A 14,873-nucleotide genomic window follows, 5' to 3' on the forward strand; every position below is an offset into this window, starting at 1 on the left:
ACCTGCTCGATGCATGCTCAAAATGTTGGACATAAATGCAAAAAATGTGATTTAAATATTACGTTTACCTCTGATTGGCACCATATTCTATATTTTTAAAGCACCTATTGAAGGAAATAACAGGGAGAAAAATTCAGTCGAAAAGTAGAAAATGAAGGTTTTATGGTTGGTGGAATATTGAACTTTTGGACATTTTTTCATTGAATTTGCCCCATCATATCACTGGTTTGTGTTATTTTATCAAAGCAGGGTCGTACTACTGAAGACCACATGTACAAATCAATGAACATGCAAAATGTCAGGACTCTAGCTACATTATTTCCCAAGTTATAGCACTTCATTTCTCCACAGTTCGCTGCAAAGAAAACAATGCAAAAACCAACACGACCCCATCTTCTTTAAGAATTCTTCACTCAAAAACTAATCTTACCTCTGCACCCAGATGTTACTTAATAACATACATTTGCAAAACTGACAAATATAAAATGGTCAGGCATTGACTTTTTTAAACATTCGGTACATTGAGATGAAAAATCTAACTGAAAATAACTTGTCATTCAAAGGCACTTTAAATGACAATCTGACAGTTTTTTTTTTAAGAAAGCCTCTCTGTCAATGTTTCTGTACCTTTTCTCAGCTGAGATGGTAAATAAAACTCTGAAAGCCAACATCTGTCATCCTGAAACAAACCACTGAGTTGAATCAAGTCTTACTTTGGACACTAAGTTTACTTTACAATTACATCCACGTACGCTTGTGGTCTTAAAGCTCTCAAAAGACCCAACTTTTGAGGTCAAAATGGATGAAAAAGAAGGTGTCTGCAGTATCTCCTTGGTGTATTCTGCTTTGTTGAAAGCGTTTAGGAGGGAGGAAAATCTTTACAAGTACGGAAAAACAGAGTGCACCGCTGCAGTGGCTGAATTGCCGAACAAGGACTTCTTTAAAGGTATTAAATAACTACAAATCCTTCGAAAATATTAAGCGGTTCAAAATGAGGCATAAGACTTCGTCAGAGGCTCCTGATCTTCATGCACCGCACCAGAGAAATGGTCATTTTTAAGGAAGGTCATGAAAGCAGCAAAGGTGGAACAAATAGGCCAGATAAAATCACATGTACAATTGTTTAAAGAGCTATTGGTCGCTGTAATTATTCCTAAGAATTCATCCTATCTTGGCCCAGTAGATCTGTCATATCAAGGCTTTCCATTCATTGCCTATGTAAGCATTCGTGCAATGGATTCTGGGAGCATTATGATGCATTTCAAGAGACGGGACACCACGTGGCCGCTCCTTATTTGCATGAAGTTGAGATTTAAACAGTTTTACGTAAATCAGTGGTGACTGGCATGACTCGACACATCTTCAAACCCCTAAAAGATTAGCAGTCGTCAGTTTAAAATGGAGACTTTCTCGCCTCAGATGTTTTCAGAAACACATTTTGGTGAATTGTTTTTGAAATAAGAGAAAGTTTTCGATAACCCTTGAGTTAAGCGTTTATCCAGTCAAGTGTAGCTCGTGTTGCACCAATTGCAAGATTATTTGTCATCTATTAGTGATTTATCGTGAAACTACTGAGTTGTACATCCAACAAGTGTCCAGTGGTGGGAGCTGGTGTGACCCCTTGTTCCCAACATAGACTGTATAAAAGATGGACGTAGCTACCATGACGTCACCCGATGGTTTCTGCACTGAGAAAATGAAGCCAGGGTTTTGCTACTTCCTGGTTGACATCTTGGATTTTTGGAGCCGGTGATGCAAAAATCATCGTAGGGGGGCATCGTAGGAGCAGCGATTGGTCAGACGGATTGAGAGGCGGGCCCTCTCTGCCCGCCCACATTTTCCGCCTTCTGCTCGCTTCGTCTGCATCGTCGCTGCCGACTGTCAATCAAGCCAGCCACGCCCCTTGCCCCGCAAAATGTTGACGATTGTTTAAAAATTCAGTATTGATTTATTTTCAGATTGGCCACCTGATCTCTGGATTTGACCATGAAAACTAATAAGAAAAAAACCCTGAGCTGTAGGAATGCAGTATTTTGTGATCTGTGATCACTTCTTTTCCAATTCAAGTCTATGGGAGCCAGGGCTTTTTGGAGCCAGCAGCTAGCGGACGTAGTGATATTGCAGGTTTTTGACACTTCCGGGTTGGCTTCATTTTTCAGGGCCGGTTGCTACGTCCATCTTTTATACAGTCTATGGTTCCCAACCACACCCCTTTGGACATGGACCACTAGCCACCCAACACCCAAGGCTAACTCACAGCTAATGGCAACTGGAGTGGCACTAAGTGACAAATAAAAGAAAAACGTGTTGTAATTTTGTGTTTTTCTAACATGTTTTGGAGCAAAGAGCGAGAAAGAAAGAGTTTCAATCAAGTGCAGTGAGAGTCAGGACATCAGCTGTTTGTCGTTTGCCCAAAGAAACTGACCTGAAACTGACACCATTAAGAAGCCACAGCATCTGAACTCTGCTACAGGTCAGCGTTAAAGATTTAGGGATAGATTTTGGTATTGTGACTCTCTTTAAACGTCCTCATACCCGCTGACTTCCTCCAAAGACATTTTCAGCTGGGGTGAACAGAGCAGGTCCGTTTGATGCAATTGCTCAGTCAGCCACGTTTCTTTAGATTTAGTTCTTAATTTACCAAGAGTCCAAACCTAAAGAGCTTTGTGCGGCGGATCGATGCCTGTCTGAACTCTGACTGGCCCCTGGTTAGTCTGTTTTTAAGCCTTACAAATCCAATTCCCCTCGTACAACAGTATGATTTTTAATAAGCAAAGTAACTGTTAAGGCAGTGAAAGCGAGCTGTAGGTTGCAGGAAAAGGTTGGGAAGTACATTTTAATCCATCAATCATCAAAAACACAGCTGCAGAAAAGGATTACTTTAACTTGATGATGGGAGTTTCTGTTCTATTATCCAACCGGTGTTGAAAGAATTAGCTTAAGAGGTTGATTCCTAAACCAGGGAAGACAAATTTATCAGATTAGAGAATGTTTATCGTCTTTGCTCGAGAACAGTTCAGTCTCTCTTACCCCCGTCTCACTGAATGTAGAGACTTATATGTGTTGAAGTTTGTTTGGAATTGATGCCACCGAACTGGAAAGACGACATTATGGGTGCGTGATCTCATTACTGAGTGGAAATCAATCTTTACTGAAAGCAGTCCTGCATAAACTGTGCTTCTATACAACAAGACTGGTGCAAGGTTGTGCACATCTAGGTCTGGGGAAAAAAAAAAAAAAGGTTCACCTCCACTAAACAAAGCAAGAAAATGACTTTAACGGGTCAAATAAGCGTAAAGATGCATGTTTGCCGAGTTAAGCAGGGACTGTGGATGATGGTGGTGCAACGATCAATAAACAGAGCTGAGCCAGAGACACACAAACACTGTTCAAGAGGGATTCGACATTCACAGAGACAGGATAGAGTTACGTGTCTGATAGAGGGCTGCAGTGTAGCAGTGAAAATAATAGACTTATTTTGACTAAATAAACAGCGAGTGTTGAAATGTGAACGTACATGACTGGGGTTTGAGTGAAACACGAGTTCATTAAATCCATCCTAAATGTTCTAAAACAGCCGAAATGACCGTCTGCTACATCTGTGGTCAAATCTGCAACGACTGATTACAAGTTGTGAGCATAAAACTGGCATGTCATCACCTTTGGAGTTATAATGGTGAACTAATGATTAGCAAGCAGTTGCTTATTTGCACATCGAGCCGTTCGGGAGCAGCATTAACATTCATTTGGAGGTTTGGGCCATATGGTGAAAATCCTTTTTTTTTGGTCGCTATAAACTGGTGTAAAATAACAGCTGTTAGGATATGAAGATGTTTATTTCTTCCCTTCCTCATGCTTCCTTTACAACTACTTATCCACTCAAGCTTTACAAGTGAGTGAGAATACAAGCCGGTTGCTATGTAACACCGAACTAATCAATAGTCATCCAGCTCAAACTCAGACGCAGAGAGTTTTCTTCCTGACGGGGACATTGATTTTCAGATAATCCTACATATATTGACAATACAGTCATAGTGAAATTAACCCTCACTTTAGTAGTTTTAAACTAAAAAACTGGAAGATACACTCTGGTGAGATGTGAGACTTGACAGAATAAGGGAGTTCTACCTCACTGCTGTTGCCAAGCGCTTCCTAAAAGGGAATTCTGGGATTCGTTGGGTGTTATTTGGAATTTTTATATTAGTCAGGGAATTTGGTATAGCATACAATATCATATGGTCTTAATCTTAATTTCTAAATAAATCTGGTAATCTGATGTAGTGTATAACTTTAGAGTCTTAATATTAATTTCTAAATTAATCAGGTCGTTTGGTAAAATGTATATTGTTGGGTTCGAACTCATGATGCACGATATTAAAATTTCTGGCCGATACCAACATCCGATATTAAGATTTCTGTTATTGCCATAAAATTGATATTACCGGTGTCGATATTCAATTTTTATTCACACCGAAAAATGAGCATAAGTAAGCACTGTAAGAATGTGAAAATTATTCAAAAGAAGCCCAAATTAGACCACATAGTCTTCTTTATTACGTAACAAAAGTAAAACATAGTTAAACATATTTTAACATATTTAACGTTCAAGTCCAGGATCATTTAAGTAAAAACATCTGTGAAATAACATCACTATCAAATGTAGAGACGAAGGCGCTAATGTTAGACAATCATCAGTATTTCACATCGGCTAAAGTTCGTCGTTGGACCGATACCGATATATGGGGAAAAAACACCAGTATCGGCCGATACCGATGGGGCTAGTTATAACTTTATTATTTGAACTTGTAAGGTAAATATGTAATGGAGAGCAATTTGGCTCAATGCTTGTTGCTGTTTAAATGTGCTATACAAAAACGGCGACTTCATTTTTATTTTTATTTTAGCTCCATTTTGGTCTCCACCGACCCCTGAAAGAATTATCTGCTTTAGCTGCTAAATGCTCAAAATTACTCACCAGCATGTCACTACTTTTGCTACCTTTTGGTGCTCGGCAGACAGTGTGCAGTTTGTTTTTAAAACCTTTTCTTTGAGAACTGCTGGTGCCATGAGAAGACTGGGAGTAAACCAAAACAGTAACGAGCAGCTAAACTATGAGCTAAAAGATGCTATAAAGTGTTGTAAGGCCAAGGAGAGCAACAGATTTAGCTGATTATTCTGAGATTAAGTAGAAACAGCTGCCCTGGTGAAGGAAAACCGTTGTTTGGTTTTAATGTTGTAGCTCTGGTTCTAACATTTTTACTGTCATTTTAAATAAAGACATTTTAAATAAAGAAATAGCTAAAATGTCCAAGTTGCTGAGAGTTGGACAAGAAGATTAACACCACTCTCATGTCTGTCTGTTTAATAAGAATTTAAAGCCAGAATATGGTGAGCTTAGCTTAGCATAAAGCTAACCTTAGCATATTCAGCAGGTAGAAAGAGTTCTAAAAAACTGTACACTTCCAGCTGAGCACAAAGTGGTAGCAAAGTCAGTGATAAGTTGATAAATACTGTTGAGCATTGAGCAGCTAAAGCAGATTCTTTGTACATGGGTTGGTGGAGACCAAAACAAAGCTAAAACAAACCAAAAAAAAGAAGGCTGCTGTGTATGTGGCACATTTAGAACAACTGGCAGAGAGAAAAGTTGTTTTCTAATAGAAAAATGAGATTAGCATTACCTAAAAGTTTAAATATTAAGACCCTACCCTATACTATATCAAATCATCAGACTCATTTAAAATTTATACTTAAGACCAAACAAATCTGAAGATCTCCTCTGAGCAAGCACTTAGTGACAGCAGTGACTAATTAGACAGAAGAGATTTGTCTTATTTAGAAAGCTTCAGAGTTGCTGGAAGGCAATTTATTGTTTTTGACAAAACGAGACCGGCCGCTTCCTCATGCTTCATGCCAAGCTAAGCTAAGCTAAGCTAAGCTAAGCTAAGTTGCCAATTAGACAGACTAGATAGTGGTGTCAATCTTATTTTCTGATTCTTGGTTAGAAATGTAGTGAAACTGTGTTTTTTACTGGTGACTCTTTATTTCTGGCGAGGACAGTCTCTCATTGGCCCACATGATCCGCGCTCAGCAGCAGCACTGAATAAACATTCCTTGCGAGGATGCAAACGTAATCTTTGCTGATGGATTTTTGAAGCCTCTGACAGCAGCACATGACAACACATAAACAGAATTGAATTATTCTGCCCTTAAAAGAGGGAACCTTAAGTATCAGCTTTGAATATTGAATGCGGTTTATCATTGTGAAGGAAGGCATTATGTTAATCCGGGGATTGGGACTACTGGAAGGCCAATATTCCCAATAGAGGCAGTCAGAACCAGTTTAATAGTTTGACCTAGTATCCTGCCGCAATACTCAAAGGACTATTTATTTTGCGGGGCTCTCTGTGCCATGGGAAGATGTATGAGGCGAGGCATAAACAAGGAAGATGCTTTGGTGAGGCTGAGCAGGAAGGCTGAGGGTGAAGCCTATCTGGGTGGTGTGTGTGTGTTTGCAGCCATATTCCTGTGTACATAACGGATGGAGTGGAAGGATTTGTGTTCGGGGATTTGAGCAGAAAATAAAAAAAAAAAAAAAAAGGCGTCTTGTGGAGGTGGCAGCATCCAAAATAAGGAGGTGTCAGGGGCATAGTTTGGTGAAGCATTTGTCTTGGAGGTCCAGGAATAAAACAGCGACGTACCTGCGCTCACTATTTCCTCCTGAGCTAATTCTAAAGATATACCTGACGTCCCCACGGCAGGCTGTAAAGATTCCTGCTGTCACATCTATAGAGCTCTAACGGGAGCACAATACCTCATGTCCTGTATTTTAGTAAATGCCCGTGCCCTTCTCTTCCCGGCGCTGGTCATTAGACATTAAAAGCAGCTTATGAGTTCATTACAGGCAAAATTATCATGATATAATAATCTTCTAAGGGGCTGGAGGCTGTGAGTGCCTTCTGAAGGAACTGAGTGGGTAACACCCTCATAACAAAGTCATTACAGATCCATAATGTATTACGCGATGACAGATTGCATGTAACTTTTAAATGTAATAATAATGAAGCATAACAGTGCGCCAAATGTATTTCTGTAGGACTGGAGGTCATGCAGAAATACCCAGAGAGCTGTAAACAACTATTACTTGGTCAAACACATTCTATTGGAAATGATTCACACCGCGGGTCAACGATGTGGTTTAATTACATTCTTGTCACTGTGCAAAGATGTCCATTAAATGACTGCTAAAAGAGAGAAATCACTGCCCTGCTGTTACCAGTCGCACCTGCGCTTCTCCTGCTGTGACACGTCAAAGCGTCCGCCGTGGAAAAGGCGTTTAAATAGTAACTAACAACAGTGAAGCTTAACTGTTGTCACGCTGAAGGTCACCGTGTACATCTCCTCGAGGTCCTGTACTTACAGATGGATTACCTTTTAGTGGGCTTTTCTATGAGGTACCACCTGAAGTGAAGGCCATTAGAGGGCAACACATGCACTCAGAGAAGCAGAGTCGTATCCATCTACTATCAATGTTTGAGAGCAAAGCCAGCTGACATTATATAAAGACACCAACTTTAGTATCTGATGTGGTTTGAGATTTGAAGAGTTTCCTCTGTCAAGACGGACCAAACTACAGATTTTTTTAAAAGTCTGCTGTATTTTTGCCGTATTAAATTCCATTTGTAGGTTGTAGATGCAAACTATTGATGGAATTTTTCAAATAAGGATGTTTGAGTTCAACAAAAACGTTGAAGGAAACGTTAAACTGTGGCAACTTCTAATTAAAAAATTATATTCACCATCAAACTACGTCGATGTAGGTGAATTAGCTTTTCCTCTACAGTCAGAGGTATTTTTTATTATCAGGCTTAACTGTCTGAAATTGTTTAGACATCCTAAGATAAGATAGGGGAATTTAATCCTGAACTGACGGTGAGAAAAAAGTTCAGTTATAAATCCGACTGCATTAAATTACCTCAACTTGAATTTAGCTTTAAATCAACTAACGCAGAAACGTGAGCTTAACTTACACACAATATTAAGCTGCTGCAGTTACCAACATATGAACCCAAGCCATGAAAATAATGTCTGCTGAAACCTAAAAAGTTGAGCTAAATAAGTAAATTAGATTTCCTATCTTGCAACCGTGTGTTTAATTTAGTGATGGGAATAGGTTCCTCGAATTACTTGTTAGAGTGTGGCACAAAATTACATTTAAATGGAATTAAACGATTTAAAACATTAAATATCTGACACATATAAATCAAAAGCGATGTATAGATAATGGATGGATGGATATATACGCGATTTAAAAAAACAATCAAATTAATTAGAGGCTTTGTAATTAATTAATCAAAATTAATCACATTATTTTGTCGAATAGCAATATTTGACACAATAAGCAAAGTTTTCCAATTCAAATACATTTTGGTTGACGACTAAATCAATGAATAGACGTGTACGTGACCCTAAACAACATAAACATTCACAGATTAGTGCAAAATCAAAGTGCAATTAGAGCGATTATATTCAACATTTTAAGAGTTTTTTGTCTTATTGTTGCACAATTTGCACACAGGATCTTTCTCGCTTCCCATTCATTGTGTAGTGAAACGCTTCCCCCCTCATGTTCTGGAGCGTTGCGGAGGGTTTCCAGCAACTAGGTGAAGCGTCGCCTGGGAGCTTGTTTGCATAAATCAGACTTGACTTACAACAAGTGACAACTTTATGCAAATTTGGCACATTTTGCCAAAACCGCCCCTGTGGACACGCAGCATTAGGCCTTGATAGGAAATAAAAACATTCTGCCCAACAAGCCAAGCATCTCGTGCATCTTCTTCGCAGCTGGCAAACGAACTTTAAGTGCATAAGCGCCACCTACTGGCTCAAGTGTGAGCATCAGGTGTGCCAGATATCAGGGCATTGAGAAAGGTACAATTAAATGTGTTAATTCTTTTGACGCGTTAGCTTTTCTGTTAATAATTAATTGTAATTAACGCGTTAAAGTCCCAGCCCTAATTTTTATATATGTGTCTGCAAACATATATGCATATTTATATACATACACATACGATCGTTAGCAGGACTTTAGAACTGGAACCAGTCAAATCTGATAAATCAAAAAGTTTGGTGACTTTGCTCCAGCGTGGTTTTCCCTGCAGGTTATACTTTTACTAAACAGTTTCCCAACATTGAGTCTGTGCAGCAACAAGACTGGCTGGATGTTTCCCTGTTTAGCTGTTACAAAGCAGACAGTCGGCCATATTGAAGGGACACGTGTCATACAGCTGTCACTTTTGACATGTCAGAATTCTCCCATAGATTTCTGTTCTGGACTGTTATAGCGGCGACTGTAACGTTTCTGATTAAAATCGCTTGGCTAGGTTTGGGGAAAGTATCATGCTTTGGGTAAAAATACAACATGTTAACAACATGTATGGAGCCCTGCCCCATCTGATGTGATTACTGGTAGAAAAGGACTGACGGTACAATGATAGAATAAATACTAAGGATTAGCTGATTATTGATGTTTTTAAAAAAAAAAAAAAATCAGGAACAAAATCCAGGAGAGAACATGTTGAAAAGCTAACTGAGAATGCAGTTTGGTCGTATGTTCCATTTTTGTGCGAGAAAGCTCTGCTGTAAACTTACTTACTCTCTAATTTACAGTTTGGATTCAGCAGCAATAAACATGTCAGTTGCCTCTAATTAATAGAACCCACGGTTGTTCATTTTAGCGTTACAGTTGAGTTCCTGATTGATTTTTTTTTTAAGGGAGGAAAAAAACATCGCCTGAGGCTTCGGGGCTAATGTAAATAGAAATGTAGAGGAGATCAAGTAAAACAAAACCACCACACAATTATATTTCAGTGGTGTAAATGTGCTGAACTACACTCCTTGCTGCTGGTATGATAAGTGTCACATGTTTAGCTCATGGAAACGACTTAACAAATGCTAATACTCATAATTTCCTGCACATTTATAGATTGCAGCTTGTTGTCGGTTTCTGCTTGACCTTTGCTCTCCGCGGTGAAACGTCTCCGGGGTGGATTTCTTGCCTTCGCTTGGCTTTTGGAGGGAATTCAGCAGCCTGAAGATTTATACTTTCCAAACAGATGCGACTCCCAGCGAGGATAAACACACACTGGGGGGCGAATGAGCACCGAGTGTGAGTTTTCCAGGAGGGGAAACATGTTGTGGTTCTTCCCTCCCCGTCCGTCAGCTCTCCTCTATCGCCCGTTGCGATTTTACTGATTTACTTTCCCTTTTCTCTCTTTTTTTCCTCTTTTCCCTCAGCTCTCTACCTGCCTTTGTTTGCTCTCCTACCTTTGCTCTTCTCACCATCATCCCCTCCTCCTCCTCCTCCTCCTCCTCCTCCTCTCTCTTTCTATGGATAATTCATCAGTGTTTCTCAGAGCTGCTGTCTGCCTGCCTGCCTACTGTGATTTCCACTGGGACTCTTTCAGGGACCATTCCCACCTCAACCGGGAATTAGAGCCACGGCTACAGAGGGAAATTAATCACAGCCACCTTATACTAACCCGTATATACACAAACGCCGCACACATGAACACTCTTTGCTCTTTTCTCTCACTTTTTTTGTTTCAACTCTCCATCACTTTATACCTTCACACACGTACCTGGATATTCATGCACACTTTCTCACATTCTTTTTTTTTTTTTTTTTATACACTCTTGATCTCAACAGCCGACACTCACACACTTCATCATCAACCCCTCTTTGATCAGTTGTGTCCCTCCCGGCTCAGCTGGACTGTAGCAGCGATCATGAAAGCTGTTTTCACGGCTTTCGAATAACCGGCTGCAACAAATGAACGAGTAGACAAAACACACATTTAAATAGCAAAAGTATGCATGGCGTCACTCCAGCGTAAATCATTAGGTCTCTGCTCAACCATCTCTGATTTGCCTGAAATCCTTCTAGCATAAAATACAAACACTTATAGAGATAATTGTGAAATTTTAGCTTGATATATGAAATACCTTCTGAGATAAAACTGTTTGCAAAAAATAACTTTTGGCACATTGAAATTTGAGGCTAGTGTTAAACAACAGTGTCTCAGGAACTGTTAAAGATAAAAGACTGAAATGTTTTTGTCTCATCATATCACTGATTCACAATCTGCAATATCAGACAACTACATCAAATGATCTCCAGTTATCGGTGAGTTGAAATTTTAAACAAAAAACAGTTGTAACGAAAAGTCCTACAAACTAAGTTGGCAGTTCATTCTCGAAAGGTTGACATACACTATAATGCCAAAAGTATTCACTCACTCACCCAAATTATCGGAATCAGGTGTTCCAATCACTTCAATGGCCATATGTGTATAAAATTAATCACCTAGGCATGCCGACTATTTCTACAAACATTTGTGGAAGAATGGGTCGCTCTCAGGAGCTCAGTGAACTCCAGCATGGTGCTGTGATAGGATGCCACCTGTGCAACAAGTCCAGTCGTGAAATTTCCTCGCACCTAAATATTCCACAATCAACTGTCAGCTGTATTATAAGAAAATGGAAGTGTTTGGGAACGACAGCAACTCAGCCATGAAGTGGTAGGCCATGTAAACTGATGGTCGGCGGATGCTGAAGCGTGTAGTGCGAAGAGGTCGCCAACTTTCTGCAGAGTCAATCACTACAGACCTCCAAACTTCATGTGGCCTTCAGATTAGCTCAAGAACAGAGAGCTTCATGGAATGGGTTTCCATGCTAGAGCAGCTGCATCCAAGCCATACATCACCAAGTGCAATGCAAAGCGTCGGATGCAGTGTTGGAAAGCATGTCACCACTGGACTCTAGAGCAGTAGAGGCGTGTTCTCTGGAGTGATGAATCACGCTTCTCCATCTGGCAATCTGATGGACGAGTCTGGCTTTTGGCGGTTGCCAGGAGAACGGTACTTGTCTGACTACATTGTGCAAAGTGTAGAGTTTGGTGGAGGGGGGTTATGGTGTGGGGTTGTTTTTCAGGAGCTGGACTTGGCCCCTTAGGTCCAGTGAAAGGAACCCAGAATACCAAGAGATTTTGGACAATTCCATGCTCCCAACTTTGTGGGAACAGTTTGGAGATGGCCTCTTCCTCTTCTAGCATGAAGGTGCACCAGTGCACAAAGCAAGGTCCATAAAGACATGGATGGCAGAGTCTGGTGTGGATGAACTTGGCTGGCCTGCACAGAATCCTGACCTCAACCCAATAGAACACGTTTGGGATGAATTAGAGCGGAGACTGAGAGCCAGGCCTTCTTGTCCAACATCAGTGTGACCTCACAAATGCGCTTCTGGAAGAATGGTCAAAATTCCCCATAAACACACTCCTAGACCGTGTGGACACCCGTCCCAGAAGAGTTGAAGCTGTTCTAGCTGCAAAGGGTGGACCAACGTCATATTAAACCCTATGGATTAGGAATGGGATGTCACTTAAGCTCATATGTGAGTCAAGGCAGGTGAGCGAATACTTTTGGCAACATAGTGTATCAATCTAAAATTGCACAAATGCCACTTTAAATAATAGCAGCTTATGATGAAAAAGTTTCCAGCAAATGGGAGGTGATCGAGCTAAAGGTTCCTGATGATTTGAGGTGGAATAACTCCTTGGAGAACCATTTTAAAACTTGGATCATCTGGCAATATTTTGTTATTGTGGTACAACTTCTCGTACTTGCTCAATCAGCTATTAGCAAAGATACCTTTTTTATTTATTTTTGTAAGCAAGTATTTCATATCATAAAGTATTCTTTATGTTTTGTTTTGTAATATTGTGACATGCAGCTACAGTTTGTTCAGAAAATATATAGATTTTTCTTTTCATATTTCAACTCACCCATAATCAGAGGTTATTTGATCTACTTGTCCAATATTGCAGATTCTGAATCAGTTTCATTATAAGTAGAGTGAAAATTTGATCTTTAAGGGTTCCTGAGATATTGTCGTTCAAGCAGCCTCAAATTTCAACGTGCAAAAAACATGCAGTCGTTTGTTAACTATAGAAAAATCCTTAGAAAGTACTTGATCTATCAATACGAAATTGCACAGATAACATTTGTAATAATCATAGTTTATGATAAAAAAAAAAAAAAGTTTGGTAGTCGAGCAGGAGGCCTCGAGATGGAATAATTTGATGGCGAGATGAAGGAAAGCGACGGATATAATAGCTGGACTCAGACAGAACAGAGAGGGCTGCAGAGGGGGAAGGGAGGCTTTCAGATTTCCACCATTACGGCTGGATAGAGCACAGAAACAGTACAGTGTGCGAGCGCAGAGGCAGAAAGCAGAGTATTGATCAGGGATCGAGTGGCTCCCAGTGTGAGCGCCAGAGGAGGGACTGAATGTCACACAAGCGTTCTCCATGTGGGTGTATGTGTGTTCATCCAGGAGGAGGAGGAGGAGGAGGAGGAAGAGGTACTGTTACACCTCACAGCAGCTACCGTCCACAGCTGTAGGTGACTCTGCTGAGCTGTTAGAAATGTATCAGACAACTGCTGTTCTCGTGTGGCAGTTAAAGCAGTTTCCTACAGTGATGAGACTATACTGTACCTCCACTGCTTTTTTTTTTTGCCACTAAATTTACAGCTCAAAAGTATCAGCAGCATCCAAGACAAGCGTAGAGCAGGTAGGTCGAACACCAAATACAAAAAAAGTGCATTCACACAAGCAGATGAACACACAAATTAGTGTACGTCAGAAAGTTCTCAATCTCACTTGGAAACAAGGTGTGAAACTCCCATTTTGGGGCAGAATTTTACACTAGAAAGCCTTTTACTACTGACCACAAGGACTCAAATATGCCCGTCCACACAGCACAGGTGGCAGAAGCAGCTAAATGTGGCTTTGAACTGTTGCTCCATGCATCTGACTCAGCAGACCTGCCACGTCTTTGATTTGTTTTCCAAACTGAAATCCCATTTGCGACATATTTCAGAGTGATGATGAGGTCATGCATGGATGCTGTGAAGGTGTATCTGGAGGCTTAAGATGTGACTTTTCTTCCGCAAAGGGATCGTGAACATCACTGGGCTTATTTAGTTAATTTAAAAGAGACTACAAAAGGTGTCAGAAAACATGCCTGTGAAGATTCTCAGTCATCCAGTTCGTGGTTATTCTCGTAGTTTAATTATAGCAACTGGACTTGCTTGAGTTTCTTGAGGACGTTTCACCTCTAATCCAAGAGGCTTCATCAGTTCTGAGTTCCAGATGCTTATATCCTTAAGGAGCCATTGCCTGTGTCAGAAAAGTTCCAGGACTGGTGTCACAAAAGATATATATCAAATCCAAACTACAAGTTTTCCCCTTCGTAATCCTGCTGGAATCTAACGCACTTTCACAGCCTTCTCTATCACGTTGCCATGCTCTCCTGGAATTCTCCGCAGCTCCGTCATCAAAGCCATCTTCATGTCGTCCACGTCTTCAAAACGGGTCCCCTTGATGACCCCCTTGAGCTTGGGGAAGAGGAAAAACCCCAAAGAGCCAGGTGGGGTGAGTAGGGAGGTTGGTCCAGCACGGCGTTGTTCTTCTCAGCCAGGAACTGTCAGATGTTCAGGGCGTTGTGAGCAGGCGCGTTGTCATGGTGAAGCAGCCACGACTTGTCCTGCCACAACTCTCAGCTCTACTCAAGCACTGAATGAAGCAAACACCACAGGATCTCTTTGTAGACGTGCTGGTTGATCATCTGAAGGGTAAAACTGGTAGTTTGGGTTTGAAGTGTATCTTTTGTGACACCAGTCCTGGAACTTTTCTGACACACCTTGTATGCTGGTACATCTTTAAGCTTTATTGTCCTTATCCACCTGGTATGGCACCGTCTGACTTTTATCTGTTTCCTATACTGAAGTCGTCATTTTTAAAGTGATGATGAGGTC

General features: G+C 40.6%; 1 protein-coding gene across 1 annotated transcript in view; it reads right to left on the bottom strand.

Moving 5' to 3' along the window:
* The window catches only part of pskh1 (protein serine kinase H1), a 35,355-nt gene extending 20,947 nt beyond the window's left edge, over positions 1 to 14,408 (bottom strand). The window contains exon 1 of the mRNA XM_008285855.1: positions 14,334 to 14,408. Coding sequence (XP_008284077.1) covers positions 14,334 to 14,408 — 75 coding nt within the window. The remainder of the gene's footprint in view (positions 1 to 14,333) is intronic.
* Positions 14,409 to 14,873: the final 465 nt, after the last annotated feature.

Source organism: Stegastes partitus, unplaced genomic scaffold (genome assembly GCF_000690725.1).
Source record: "Stegastes partitus isolate 25-593 unplaced genomic scaffold, Stegastes_partitus-1.0.2 Scaffold419, whole genome shotgun sequence".
Lineage (NCBI taxonomy): Eukaryota > Metazoa > Chordata > Actinopteri > Pomacentridae > Stegastes > Stegastes partitus.